A 14741-nucleotide genomic window follows, 5' to 3' on the forward strand; every position below is an offset into this window, starting at 1 on the left:
TCTCGCCTGTCGACAGTTGTCCACCGCCCGGCGGCCGCCTCCCGCCTGCCAACAGCCATCCACCGCCCGCTGCCTCTTGCCGCCGCCCGACGCCAGCCGCCACCTGCCACTGGCCACCATCCTCCACCGCCGGCCGCCGTGCTCCACCACCCGATGCCGGTCGCCACCCGGCGCCGGCCGCCCTCTATCAGCGGCCATCCACCATCGATCGCTGTCCTCCACCGCCGATCACGGTACTCTTCCGCCGGCCGCCTCACCCCGCCGTGCGCTGCCTCCTGCCGCCGCTTGACACCGGCCGCCTATCGCCACCGACCGCCGTCCTCCACTGCGGCCGGTTGGCCGCATCCCACCATCGGCCACCATCCTCCGTCACCCGTCGTCCTCTGCTGGCCACTCGGAAGGAAGAAATTTTGTGTCGTTATCAAATGAATTTTTATTTTGGAAATAGAAATTTTGTGTAGGTATCAAACACGCATTTTTGCTCAGAAACTCATCCGATAAACAGAAATAGAAAAATCTATTTCTGGCTAGAAATTAATTTCTGGAACAGAAATGTTACCATACGTGCCCTTTCTCCACTCATGAAACAACTTTCAATTTCCTTATTCTTTTTGAGTGATTCTTAATAATCTTATTTATTTTTTCACATATTTATTCAATTTTGCAGACGCGCCTAATTGAAACATGCTTAGCACTAGTGCTTGAATAGACTGAAAACAAGTTAACTTATGAATTAATACCACGAAAAACCCCAAATTGGTACACTCGTGACAAACTTATCAAAAACTAATTTTTTTATCACAAAAAATCCCAAACCGGTACACTTGTGATAATTTTACCCTCTACTAGGTTTCATTAAATTTTACGGTCAAATTTCTGAGTTGAATGACACATGACAGTTGACCGGTGTACCGGTTTATGGATTTTCGTAGTATTAATCCAATTTAATGGATGATAAATTTGTTATAAATGTACTGATTTGAGATTTTTTGTGATCAAAAAATTAATTTAATATACCAATTTAGAGTTTTTCGTGGTATTAATTTTAATTTATTTAATTTAAGCGCTTATAAATGAGAATAGATATTAATAAATTAAAATATTACCATACTTTCTCGCATTTTTAATTCTGGCAACGTGCAATTTACGGATCAAGATTCCTGACTCGGATTTCGTCACCAACGATAGATCATGTGGAACCAACGTAACTTCTCTCCTATAAGTAGACCGGCATTCATTGTACTTTCCCTCGATGCATTTCTCTCTCCCCACGCTATTGGTCCGCTTCAAAGCACACGGATCGCCCACCTCATCACCCCGTATCCGTCGATAGGCTCCCCAAATCCAACGGCCGATGCCCCCCTTCAATTCCAACCCATCCCCGAGGCCATTTTTCCTCGGCCCGCCCCCCATAAAAACCTCGCCATTTCATCGCCTCGATCGATCGATCGATCGCCTCCCGAGAAAACAAACGAGGAAATTTTCCCGTCCGATTTTTCCCGAGAAAGAGAAGCTCCGGAGATTTTCCTCTTCGCCTTCGCCCTTTCTCCTCCTCCCTGCTGCGAGAGATTCGGGCGAGAAGAGAATGGAGGCCGGAGGGAAGCTGAAGAAGGGCGCCGGCGGGAGGAAGGGCGGCGGCCCGAAGAAGAAGCCGGTCTCCCGGTCGGTCAAGGCCGGCCTGCAGTTCCCGGTCGGTCGGATCGGTCGGTACTTGAAGAAGGGCCGTTACTCCCAGCGCGTCGGCACCGGAGCTCCGGTCTACCTCGCCGCCGTCCTCGAGTACCTCGCTGCTGAGGTATTCTCCCCCATCTCTCTCTAGTTCTGTCTGAATGTTCGGTGGCGACATTGTCGAGTTAGGGTTTTGGTTCTGGCCGTTTGATTGGCCCGAGCTCGATTGAGATTTCTCCTCCCATTCGTGATGGTAGCAGCTGGGGGCTTTTCCCCCTGCGCAGTTTAGATGCTGATTTTCTCGGGGGTAACGATGGTTGTCTTGTTCAAATGCTTGCGAATGGAAGCTCGTGGAAATGTCATTGCATTGGTTCGCCATTCCTGTGCCTGTAGGTGCTGGTGGTCGAATGGTGATTTAGTTTTCTTGGATCTCAATGTGCTCTGTTTCTCTGTGAAGGGGTGTGAACTGATATTCTGGTGGGTGGGTTGTGAAATGGGTCGTGCTCTAATTGTCTATATGGGCTGTACTGTTATATTTGGAGACATCCAAGTTTGGAAGGAGCATAATGAATGTCGAGAATTCATTTATGGAAAATGTTTGAGCGAAGGACAGTGGAGCCCTCCCTTGAGGGTTTCAGCCTGGGTTGCTTTTGCTCTTAGGTTTTTTCAATTAGACTTTGGGGCTGGCTTTTCACTCTGAAGAGCCTATGGAAAATAAAATCTCATTTGCTGAAGCAAAAAATTGTTTTTTTTTTTCCTTAAATAAAACATTTGATTTGCTTTGACCCCGATGTGCAACTTATGGGCTTCTTGTGTGTTTGTTTCGTTGAAAACTTTACGACGGAGAGAAATATTTTCCGTGAAGATTTTCAAAGAAAATGGCTGATTTTTAGTTGTTGGGTGGTGTACTTGAAAGGAAATTTTTTTTCTTATATTTTTTGTTTTGACTGTAAATTTTTTTCTGTTAATTATTCACTTTCTGCGAATCAAACACATGAAAGTTTGAAAGTTCATTTTTTTCTATAAAAACAAACACCCCTGGATTGTGTTCTTATCATGCATGGGAATGTTAAAATGTTGTAGGTTCTGGAGTTGGCTGGTAATGCTGCAAGAGACAACAAGAAGAACAGGATCATCCCGAGACATGTTCTCTTAGCTGTGAGGAATGACGAGGAGCTTGGGAAATTGCTTGCTGGAGTGACCATTGCCCATGGAGGGGTGCTTCCCAACATCAACCCGGTCCTCCTGCCGAAGAAGACCGAGAAGGCGGCCAAGGAGCCAAAGTCTACTTCCAAGGCCACCAAGTCACCCAAGAAGGCTTAAGGGATTAGTCTTGTTTTGATTTGGTCTTGTGCCAAAGGTGACTTGTTTGTATTGCCCTCTTTTCGTGCCTCCGCCTCCTTCTGTATGTAATTTTAGCTTGATGTACTTAAAAGCCCCTTTTAGGTGATGTTGATGGTGTTAGGATTTTCAGGCCATTGTGCTATTTGGTTTTATGTTTCGGTAGAACATCTTTTGTTTCTCTGAATTGAATGACATCCTGAAAGCTTTTAGGAAGTTCATGATTTGCGCTCGGTTGAGAGCTTGGGATAATTTGTTATTACTAGAGCGGTCTCTGTTTTCAGTGAGCGTCTTTTTTTGCTTTGCAAACATGAACAAGTTGCTCGGGAATCAACCTGTAAAGTAAGCACTAATTTAGTTGGTCTAGTGGTGGATGAGTCACTTATTTTTACGAGATTACGAGTTTGATTTACATCGCAAGTGAATTTCTAAATTGTTCATGTGGCTTCGCCCTGCGACAAGCTGAATTTGATAATGTTGACATATACTGATTAGGACGATAGAGAGGAGTTGTGGGTGTGAACGCCGGAAGCTAGTCTCCCGAAGATGCTTCTTTGGACGATAAACCTCTACAGTCGAAGAAAATCCACAAGCATTTGCGGCGTTGGCTTTGATAAGTGGTAGCGAATTAATAGGCGAATCGTCAAGTGGGATGAACTACTTGAGATGGCACCAGTGTCGATATGAGGAAGAGGTGATTAGGGTTGGAAAGAGCTCTTCAAGTATAATGCTACATATCGAAAGCCTATTCAAGCCAACGAGCTGGGCAATTGGTGGGAGTTTGCATAATATTGTCTTGACGTCGAAAAAATCCTTTGGTTTTGCCGAAGATCCCCGCTTCGTTCACTATGTACAGACAGTTTTGCAATCTCAGTTCAAGCCCGTTCGGCAATCAACAAACACCAGCAACTGCAAGTTGCAGTTCAAAGAGAGAAGGGCAGCATTGATGCATATGCTGTCGACGGATAACTTCTGAGTCTCTTTAACTTATGAGGTATAGATTAACACTATGAATTACGTGCATTGTGTTGTCATTGGTTATTGGGTCAATGAAGAATGAGAATTATGTCACTAAGCTCTTGTGTATAAGAAGTTAATATTTTGGCACGATTCTCGAAACGTGGCTGTCGAATTAACGAGAGATGTCAATGAGTTTTGACAATTTCGATAAATTCTCGTCACCACCTGAACACCTCCCTTCATTGGATTGTGATCCCAAAGCTAAATCCATTTGCAACGGCATTTTCTTTGTGTTACTAAAAATGTCAAATTATGTCTATTGCGATACAAATACCTTAAACTTTTATTTGTATCACTAAGAACCTTAAACTTGCACATTGTGACGCAAATACCCCAAACTTATATCAGTGTGACAAATATACCCCGGATGAAACTATAATAGAGGGTATATATGTTACACATGTATACGTTTGGGTTTTTTCACGGCACAAAAAAAAGTTGTAGGTATTTGTGTCGCAATAGGCAAGTTTAGGGTTTTTGGCAACACAAAAAAAGGGGGAAAGTGCGAAAAAAGTCATAAACCTTTTGTATTGGTGTCAATTTAGTCTTAAATCTTTTTTTGGTGCCAATTTAGTCCTAAACCTTTTTATGATGGCAATTCAGTCCTAGACCTTTTGCATTGGTGTCAATTCAGTCCTAAACCTTTTGTTTTTGTGCCAATTCAGTCCTTCCGACCAATTTTCACCGGATTTTGTTGACGTGGACGCCGATCGACTAGCGGCCGGTCACCGGTGCTGACGTGGACAACTTTAATAATATTTTAATATTTTTTTGAATATTTATTTATTATTTATTTTTTTTCCCCCTCCCCTCCCTCCTTCCTCCAGCCAGTCACCGGACCGGCGACCGGCCAGAGGCTAGAGGCCGGTGTCGGTGACTGGCCAGAGGCCGACGCCGGTGAGGTTGGGTCTCGCCGGATCTGGCAAGGTCGAGCCTCGCCGGCGGCTGGCACGACCTCACTAGATCTGGCGAGGTCTGGCCTCGCCCAGCCATGGTGAGGCTCGCCTTCGCCGTTGCTGGCGAGGGCGAGCCTCGCCTAGCGCGAGGCCGCCCTCGCCAGTGGCGGGCGAGGTTGACCTTGCCGGCGCCGGCCTTTGGCCTTTGGCCGGTCGCCGGTCCGGCAACCGGCTGGAGGAAGGAGGGAGGGGAGGGGAAAAAGAAAGAAAAAAAGAAAAAAATAAATAAAAATTCAAAAAAATATTATTAAAGTTGTTCACGTCAGTGCTGGTGACCGGCCATCGGCCGACCGGCGTCTACGTCAATAAAATTTTGCCAAAATTGATCAGAAGAACTGAATTGGCACAAAGACAAAAAGGTTTAGAACTGAATTGGCACCAATGCAAAAGATTTAGGACTGAATTGGCACAAAAAAAAAGCTTAGGACTAAATTAGCACAAATGCAAAAGGTTTAGGATTGAATTGACACAAAAAAAAGGTTTATGAGTAAATTGGCACCAATGTAAAAGGTTTAGGACTTTTTTGGCACTTTTCCACAAAAAAAAGTTTGGGGTGTTAGTGTCACAGTGGACATAATTTGGAGTTTTTTTTATGGAATTTGTTCTAAAATTTATTCAAACAAGCATGTGTATGCAATGCCAAGAGTTTTGCTAATTTTCCTTCCCTGTGCCCGGTCCCCACGTTATTACTTGGAGAAAACCTTACACAATATCTGCCAAGTAGGAAAGAAAATGATCCACTTCCTGTTGCCGAGTAATGCAAGAACACTTTGATGGTCTTGATCTACTCTCCTCAGCAAACCATCCCTACCTCTTACTGTAACTCTCATTCCCATTTCTGAAATTAAGACAGTAACACTTTCATGAATTATCAAGTAAATACCTGAAGTTACATTAAGGATTAGTTTACGTTTTTCACTTTTTGTGACTTTCTCACGCATACGCACGATTTCTTTTTCAATCTTATAGAGTACCCATATTATGTACGTGCTCAGATTGCTGTCTATGGGATGAGAATTGACATAATAGCAAAATGGGCACGCGGTAGTCTAGTGTTAATATTGAAAATTGCCATTGAGATGGATGACAAAAACTCGTGCAAATATGGTTTTTGGAAAAGTTGACTTCATAAAGATCATGTGAACTATCCATGAATATGTGGGGAACAAATAGTTTAACCACGGGCCATGGCAAATGCCGTTGGCCGAATGACAGAAAAAATTGTCATTTCTTATAGCTCCTTAACGAGGTTAAGTTTTATGAAAAGCAAATGTTGCTGCATTAGCTGTGAAGCTGACCAGGTAAACAAAGTCATTCGGTAGCATTGTGCTACTTGTGATTCCGAAAGCTTGAAGTCATCGTACCACGGCAACACTATGCACACTGGAGTCGTGATAGCCATTGGGGTGTCATTTTCGCAGTCAGGACTTTTATATGACTGAGTGCAAGGAGACAACAGGAGTGAAAGAATCCATATCTTCTAGGACTTTTGTATGGGCCGGTGCAAATTATGGTAAAACTAAGAATGTTATAAGATAATGGGGGAATAATGACCAAAATCAGAAGACCAATCGGTTCTTAGAAGAATCCTGGGCCACGGCAACTGCTCCTTAAATTAGGTTAAGTTCTAAGAAAAGAAAAATTGCTGCATTAGCTATGAAGCTAACAACGTAAACAAAGTCGTTCGGTGGCATTGTGCTACATGCGATCCCAAAATCTTGAAGTCATCACCTATCATTCCACTTACCATTTGCAGCTCAATTCCTGGTCTAAAAGTTAAAAGATTGTACGTATGCAATGAGACAGTTACTGAATTTAGTTCAGTCTTTCTCTTTCTCTTTTTATTCTTTTATTTATTTTGGGGGTTAAATGTCTTTGATTGTATCCAGTTACCTGAACCGTGATCGACATCCTGACCACTGAAAACATCCTAATGTTTTGCAGTTCATTGATATCATTCCAAATTGACACACAAGCCTGTGAAACATTTTACAGCAATCCCTCTATAATCACATCTATCCACATCTGTTCTCTCAGCCTCCAGATATGTTGAAACAAAGAATGGATCTCCTAGACTACAATGCTTTCTCTGTTTCTCACTTTGTTACTAGGCACGACCTCCCGTCCAAGGAGGAAAGTTTTGGCCTTATGCAGTTCAGTGACAACGTCTCCGATGTCCATCCGTTCACCTGGTGATGCAGCTGAACAGATGACCCCAATCCGAAGGATTGTAGCCAAGCACGTGCTTATGTTGTTTATTTTGTCTGTTTGTTGCCCATTGTCATTCAACTCCCTCTCTTCTTCCAAATTTAGCGAGGGATCTATGACCTGCATGAACCTATCTGGAAGAGCCATTTTGACGAACTCATGGAGGTTAAAGTTGTCCACAAACATGCTCTCTGTGGGTCTCTTTCCTGTGAACAATTCAAGCAAGAGAATCCCATAGCTATAGACATCGCCTTGGGTTGATACGGCTTCCGATAGACCATATTCTGCAATATGCACGAGTCCGGAAACTAGTCAATTCCTTTTCCGTAAAATAGATATTCCTTTATTCTTTTTCCCCAGATCTATTGAGCAAACCAACTTTTCTTTCTTATTTTTTCTCCTTTTCTTGGGTACATTTTCCATCTTAGACAGTACAGGCATTATATGACTCGGAAGCAATCTGTATTGTACTGAAATACTGGAATAGGAGGGTAATGATGTTCATATTTGGACAATAAGAGCATAGGAAGTTGTTTAGATTACCTGGAGCAACATAACCAACTGTGCCTCTTATGCCAATCGAGCTGGTCTGCATTTGAGAGGCTCTTGACAGGAGAAATTTTGCCAGGCCGAAATCACTCACATGCGCGCGCAAGTCATCATCTAGAAGGACATTGCTTGGCTTCAAGTCACAGTGTGCTATTGGTGCATGGCACTGGTGGTGGAGATAGTCCAATCCTGCGGCCACATCGATTGCAATATCTAGCCGTTGGACCATATTCAGCTTGATCCAATCTCCAGTAGGATGTAGCCATTTATCCAGGCTCCCGTTCGGCATGAACTCGAACACTAATGCTTCAAAATCATTCCCTTGGAAATCTGTGCTTGAGCAAGAGGTGATGATCTTGACGAGATTTCGATGCCGAACACTCCTTGATGCTTCATATTCGGCTAAGAGGCTCTTTTGAGCTATGCGTTCCTGAAGTTTAATCACTTTCACAGCAACAGTCTGGTTATTGGTGAGCTTCCCTTTAAAGACGGTGCCAAAGCTTCCTTGGCCTATTAAGTTTGCCAAGGAAAATCCATCTGTTGCTCTAAAGAGTTCCGAGTAAGACAGTTTCACGTACTGATTTTTCAAATTGGCGGATGAAGTTGTCTCTTTTCGGGACTTTTGCACCCAAAGGAGAACTATGGAAGTACATGCCAAGCCTATGAAAATTGAGAGGGTTATGCTGATAGCCAACACTTTCTTAAGATTTGAATATTTCCGTAGGTTCTTTTGGTTTTCAATATCACAAGGTGGCAACTGCAGCTCTTGAATTCCCCCACAGAGCTTGTTATTTCCCTCAACTGATATTGCACTAAGATTTCTGAAGATTCCTCCTTTTGGCACTTCACCAGCAAGCATATTGAAGGAAAGGTTGAGATTCCGAATGAGACGGAGCTCTGCGAAGAACTCAGGAATCGGACCAGATAAATTGTTCCCAGAAAGGTCGACAACTTGTATGCCTTTCAAATTTTTGAAAGACGAAGGAATAGCTCCACTAAATTGGTTACCTTTCAATATGAGAAATTCCAACACCAGACAGTTGCCCAAAGTGATTGGAATTGCTCCAGACATACTATTCTCGGAGACATCGAGTGCCATGAGATTGACCATCTCACCCACCTGCAATGGCATTGGACCTGTCAATGCATTACCTGCCAGGGATAGTCCTATTGAGAGAGAAGGGAGGCCAAATACTTGACCAGGCACTGAACCAGTGAGGTTATTCCGGGACAAATCTAGCTCATTCAGATGATTGCAGTTTCCTATTGAAGCCGGTATGCTTCCCTCAAGCATATTATCACGCAAGATGAGACGATTTAGTGAACTTGCATTGCCAATCATGAAGGGAATTATCCCAGAGATATTATTATCGGAAAGCAAGAGCACTCGCAGATTGTAGAGCGCTCCAATGGACAGGGGAATATTCCCGGTAAGCTCGTTTTCAAACAACGAAAGAAGTCCCAAATTCACAAGGTTTCCTACCCCGAAAGGGATGGATCCGTGCACTAAGTTTTGATCAAGGCGTAGGCTTGTGAACGTGGTGGAGAAGTTTGCTAGAGAATCTGGTAACATGCCTTGGAGATGATTAAGAGGCAACCAGACAAACATTAAATTGGTGCAGTTGCTCAAGGAACCAAGAAATCTCAGATCATCGCCTTTTTCAGTTCCTAGAAAGTTTCCACCGAAACTTAGAACCTGCAAGTTCTGTAGACCTCCCAATTTTGGTGGTATTGACCCAGAAAAAGAATTTAGGTTACCGTTTATTTGCACAAGTTCGGTAGCATTTGTTATGGAGTTGGGGATCGGCCCGGAAAACTGATTACCACCAACATAAAAGCCTTGTAGTTTTGGGAGAGTGAGAAATAAATCTGAAGGAAGAACCCCGCTTAGATTGTTGGAAACCATCGAGAATAAAACCATTGATGAAATATTATACAGAGAAGTGGGAATTGGGCCCGAGAGTTTATTGAGTGAAAGCTGAAGGGATGTCAAGATGGAGAGCTGGCCGAGTTCTTGGGGAATGCTTCCTTCTAAAAGATTGCCCGCAACAAAAAAGCGATAAAGGGACGAGAGATTGCCGAGAGAAGGTGGGATTTTCCCTGTAAGTCGATTTGTTGATAGGCCTATGCTGTTTAGCTTCGGAAGATGACTCAGTGTATCAGGAATAGTTCCGCTAAAGTTATTGCCCCATAGATTTATGGCTGAAAGATCTACACAGCGAGAGAGATTTTTCGGCAGTTCTCCTTCGAAAGAATTGTTCACCAGGCTAAGAGTCTGAAGTCTAAACAAGCGGCCAATATCCTCGGCAAGCGTCCCGTGGAAGCCGTTGCCATCTAGTCGAAGCGTTTGCAGGAAAGAAAGGTTTCCAACTTGAGAAGACAGCGAACCTTTCAACTGAAGGGATGAAAGGTTAAGGGCAATCACTCTCTCACGTTTTTGGCTACACGTAACACCTGGCCAGTCGCAGAAGGGGATGGAGTTGTTCCACGAGGTTAACGCATGGAGAGGATCGTCCGTAATCTGATCCTTCATTGCTAGTAATGCATGGTAATCTGTCTCATTTGTGAAGCCATATGTGGGTTTGGCTGGAGCTAAGGAGAAGAAGATGAAGATCAAGAGAAAAGGGAAATTTAGCTTCATAGCCATCTCCATTCACTAACTATGAAGTTCAAAGAACAGGAGTAGGGTTGCTGTTAGTTGGGGCACTTACCTGGTCATATATTAGAGGTGTGCAAAGAAACCGGAACCGTCCGGACCGGTAATATATATTTTAATTTTTTATTTTTTTAAAAAATAAAAATTCTAAATCCCAAATTTGGCCGGCGCCCCTCCTTGGTGGAGAGTCCTCGCCTGGAAATTCTGCATAGTTGACTGAATCAAGAGTGTTTGTTGCCGTGAGAGTTGCAAATGGCAAAGAAGTCAGCCAAAAAAACTGGACTATTGCAGGAGCTACACAAACAGGGAAATGGACTGGGATTGGCAACAATCTTGAGCCAAAAATGTGACGGACATTGCAGCTGGTATTTTGACCATTTGAGAGGTCATTTGAGGTGACAAAACAAGGGTCAAAACCTTGCTGCATTTGCTGGAAATGCAGAGGGAAGATAACTGCTGCAAGGAGGGGAAACAAACTTTAAATCTTGAATTGCAAGGGAAGATAGAGGAACATAACGCTGGGAAAGGGACTGGTGATACGGTTCCCGGGTGGATCTATGGAACCAACGGGCGGTTCCTGATTCCAATATTTCAGAACTGATCCTTAATGGGCGGTTTCCAGTTTCGGAGTGAGAACCGCCCACCCGAATTATGCTCACCCCTATTGTGTATATATATAGAGAGAGAAGCAGCTTGAAAATTTCGACCAAACAATGAGTGCTTGCCGAGTTGGTTCAAACAACTATGATGATTCGGATTTAGGTCCTACCAAAAATATTTCTTTACTGCACATTGCTTTCATGCATTTCGCAGTTAATAGTATATAAAGCTCATTTCTTTTTTATTTGTCATTCTCAGTTTCAAGGTTGTTTTGGTCACTTTAAGAAAATTGCGGGCCCTTTCTTTTACTCTTATCCCTTGATTTGGATATTATATTAATATTCGGAGAAAATAACACCATAAATGTTACAACTTTTATACGAAGTTTACTTTAGTGTCGTAACTTTTAAGTCAATTACTTGAATGCCATAGATTTAAAAAAAAAAATTTCACTTGAACAACATTGCGGATTTCCGTAGTTGGAAAATTCGACTTGACATTAATTTAATATAAATTTTTCGACATGACTTGCCAGAAAATGGAGTTAGCAAAAAAGCATGCAGAGATGAATTGGGCCTAAATTAGCTCTAATTGAAGCCCTAACCCCATTTCATCTTCAAATCATGCAAGTAAAAAATTTCCGTAAAATCTCTCGGACATCATCGATTCCCATTTCTCTCTCTTTTCTTTCCTGCCAAATTGACCATATGAGAATCCCACAACCATTATCGGCCAATACCTATCTCTTCCTCTTTGCATCGCGCCCTGACAGTAGATTGGAGGTCGTCGACCTCAAACTGTTCGACATCTCTTCTTTGCATGAGAGGTTTGTGTATGTCAAAAATGAGAGAAGATTGAAGTTGTGAAATTATAATAGTTGAATCTCATACCAGGAAAAGATTATAATTAAAGAATTATGTGTAATGTCTTTGACAGTGACAAGACGATTTTTGAATATTTCCAATAACATATGCATATAATTTAAAATTCATAGTTGAACAGGCTTTTCTCGAAAATTTGTGGGAAAGTTTGAGGCTGAAGGGATGGAGAGGGTTTGCTTGATTAACAGCAAATATGTCTGTTTGAATAATTAAAAGGGATTATTTCTTTTCCCCTGTCTTTGGTCTTCCGCTGTATAACCCCAGCTAAACTTGTATTTTAGCTACACAAATGAGACAGATCAAGGATGGGATAACTGAAGATCTTCAACGTGTTTTGAACTCCTGGAACAATTCCATTCCCTTCTTGCGTGACCTTGACTTGGACTTTGCCTGAGTAGATGATGAAAGAGGTGGATATTGCTGGTCTCCCAAGGGAATTGCTTGGACTTTGGAAGGCCTTGCAAGATCTATACATTCATTGATTACAGAGGGAAGTCTTCCTTCGTGTCGATCACGGAGACATGAGAACGATCTAACAAAGACTGCACAATAGAAGAAGACACCGAGATAATACCGGCGAATGCGAAGCTCAACGGGTCAATTGGAGAAAGCGCAGTCTGGTTCATTCGATCTTTGAAGTTGGTTTTGTTTGTTTTCACTACGTGATTCAACAATCTTTAGAGGACTTTGCAGAGTGGGTGTCCTTTAAGCAGGAGATAGCGTCTATGCAACGTATATACAATGTGACATGTTGTCGATCCGTCTCTTTGTATGTGTCTGTCAAACTTTATTGCGACATTAAAACATACAAAAGGATTACATTTGATTGGATAAATTGTTGACATCGGCTTAGCAGGTCAAGTACTACGAACATTATCAGACATGGTTTCTATTTAGGTAGAGCAGATCGATAGGTTATTTAGGACCCGTTGGCAAGTGACGTGGAACAATTCCTCAATACAAAAAAATCATGAGTCTCAACATAAAAAAAAATATTTATAATTAAATTAATATAATTGAAAGGTTTAAAATTAAACTGGCATAAATATAGTAGATTTGTGATTTTTTTTTGACACTTTTCCCATCATTCAAGAAAGTTGGCCGCAATCAACGTTTCCCGATAAATCCCGTATTCTGCTCCGTGTTATAAATTCCTGAAACTTGACGTAACTTTTTTCCAAGTCCTCCGAATCTTTTAAAGCCTTCGTGAAAGACCACTACTATTCAGTCTCTTGTCTTTTTCCTTCCCGCATTTAAAGGGATTTGGACAAGCGTGGGGAACACGATGAATGCTTGAAAATGTCAAGAATAATATGTGAGAAGAAGAAATAAAGAAGAGGGCCCAAGGCTGAAATTCAATTGGATCAAGATGCCAGCTTACCTTCTCTACTTGTGATCCATCATTCATTTCTCGACCTTTACAAAGTTTGGACAACGACTTCCATTTCATTGACAAAAAAGCCCGTCTTAAGATAAGACACGAGTTCAATCCCGATTAAGTGATCGATTGAGCTTGGTTTTACCGGGGAAAATCGTGACTATTCTTCTCGTGGTGTCATGATGAAGAGCTTGATTTTTCTTATTTTCTCTTGCCGTGGAGTATTGAAACTCATTAAAAGACTAATCCATTTGTAGAAATTTTCGGCCACGGGAACATTGGAAAGATCCAAAGACAGACAATGTGACTAAGCCAGAATTTCGTTGACATGGTCCGGCGGCTAGGAAATTTTTGATTCCCCCAAAATAGATTTTTTTTTTTTAATTTTCCTATTTTCTTCTTCTTCAGTGCTTATCCCACCATGATTTCCGGAGTTGAGAAAAATAAAATTACATGGCATTCCGGACAGCCCCTATATCACGGCCATACTTATGGGAACGCACGCATTCTTAATCAAACGTTTGATGTTTTTGATAACTCAAATTGGAGATTATCTGATCTTTTTGCCTAATATCAGGCTTGGACATATTTAATTGGGGAGACAAATGTGGCCTGAAAAAATTTGAAGTCAAGATCTTATGCTATGATATTATATGAGATTTTGTAGGACTATTACCAACTGTTCTAAAAACTTAAGCTTTTAGATTAAGGCGTAATTTAATATATAATTATTCTAACAGTCTCCAATTGATGTAGCTATTTCTTTTCTATGGAAACACGGTCAAGCACTGCAATCCTCGTCATGGGGCTCATCTATATACAAGGACTTGTGAGCCTGTATGGGTACAAACAGCCTTGCACCACATGCTCACAGCCTTCGCCTGAGTTGACAAATGTTACGGAGATAGCGAAACTCTACTTCTTGAATAATGTTCGCGTCATTACGGACCAAAAAAAAAAAAGAATAATGTTTGCGCCATTGATCATGATGGCAAAGAATGATGATGTTTATGTATGCCCTACCTCATTCGAGATATGTAAAACAGCGATTTTCTGTATAATTTTCTTTTTTAATTATGCCTTGCAAATACGGAAAAACAAACTGTATTTATAGACTTAATAGTTGTGCCCGAGAAGTGCTTTCAGGAATGTTCGGTTGACCAGATCACTAATAATAACCTGATCAACATAGGAATCTTCTCTTGTATATCTACTGCGATTAACATGAAATAAAAACTGGATCGATGAGAGTGAACCCTTGTCGATTGTCCATGGTGGTTGCCATCGAGAGATCTCGATGGTTTTAAGCTAGGATATGATAATGTGCTTGGTGGGACAAAGTGAAACTCTCTACAAGTGAGGACCTCTTTGGTCAACTGCTTCTCCGTGAGTTCCACGGGTTAGACAGGGGATACTCACTAGGGAATGAAATGGCATAAGACGCAGCGACTGTATAGACTCGCTATTGAAGCTGGCACCTCCAG

The 14741-nt window shown here is 42.1% G+C and overlaps 2 protein-coding genes across 2 annotated transcripts; one reads left to right on the forward strand and one right to left on the reverse strand.

Moving 5' to 3' along the window:
* The first annotated feature begins 1506 nt into the window (after positions 1 to 1506).
* LOC115672296 (histone H2A) lies at positions 1507 to 3225 on the forward strand. The gene is made up of 2 exons (XM_030594071.2): positions 1507 to 1795; positions 2752 to 3225. Exons 1-2 carry the CDS (start codon positions 1586 to 1588, stop codon positions 2989 to 2991), a joined length of 450 nt encoding a protein of 149 aa, XP_030449931.1. The 5' UTR covers positions 1507 to 1585; the 3' UTR covers positions 2992 to 3225.
* A 3673-nt stretch (positions 3226 to 6898) lies between these two features.
* On the reverse strand, positions 6899 to 10444 carry LOC115672233 (probable LRR receptor-like serine/threonine-protein kinase At3g47570). The gene is made up of 2 exons (XM_056316677.1): positions 7737 to 10444; positions 6899 to 7477 (listed from the first exon to the last, which is right to left on the reverse strand). Exons 1-2 carry the CDS (start codon positions 10393 to 10395, stop codon positions 7056 to 7058), a joined length of 3081 nt encoding a protein of 1026 aa, XP_056172652.1. The 5' UTR covers positions 10396 to 10444; the 3' UTR covers positions 6899 to 7055.
* Positions 10445 to 14741: the final 4297 nt, after the last annotated feature.

The sequence above is a fragment of the Syzygium oleosum genome, unplaced genomic scaffold, assembly GCF_021117445.2.
Source record: "Syzygium oleosum isolate NSW1041296 unplaced genomic scaffold, Sole_v2.1 Sole_v2.12, whole genome shotgun sequence".
Classification (NCBI taxonomy): domain Eukaryota; kingdom Viridiplantae; phylum Streptophyta; class Magnoliopsida; order Myrtales; family Myrtaceae; genus Syzygium; species Syzygium oleosum.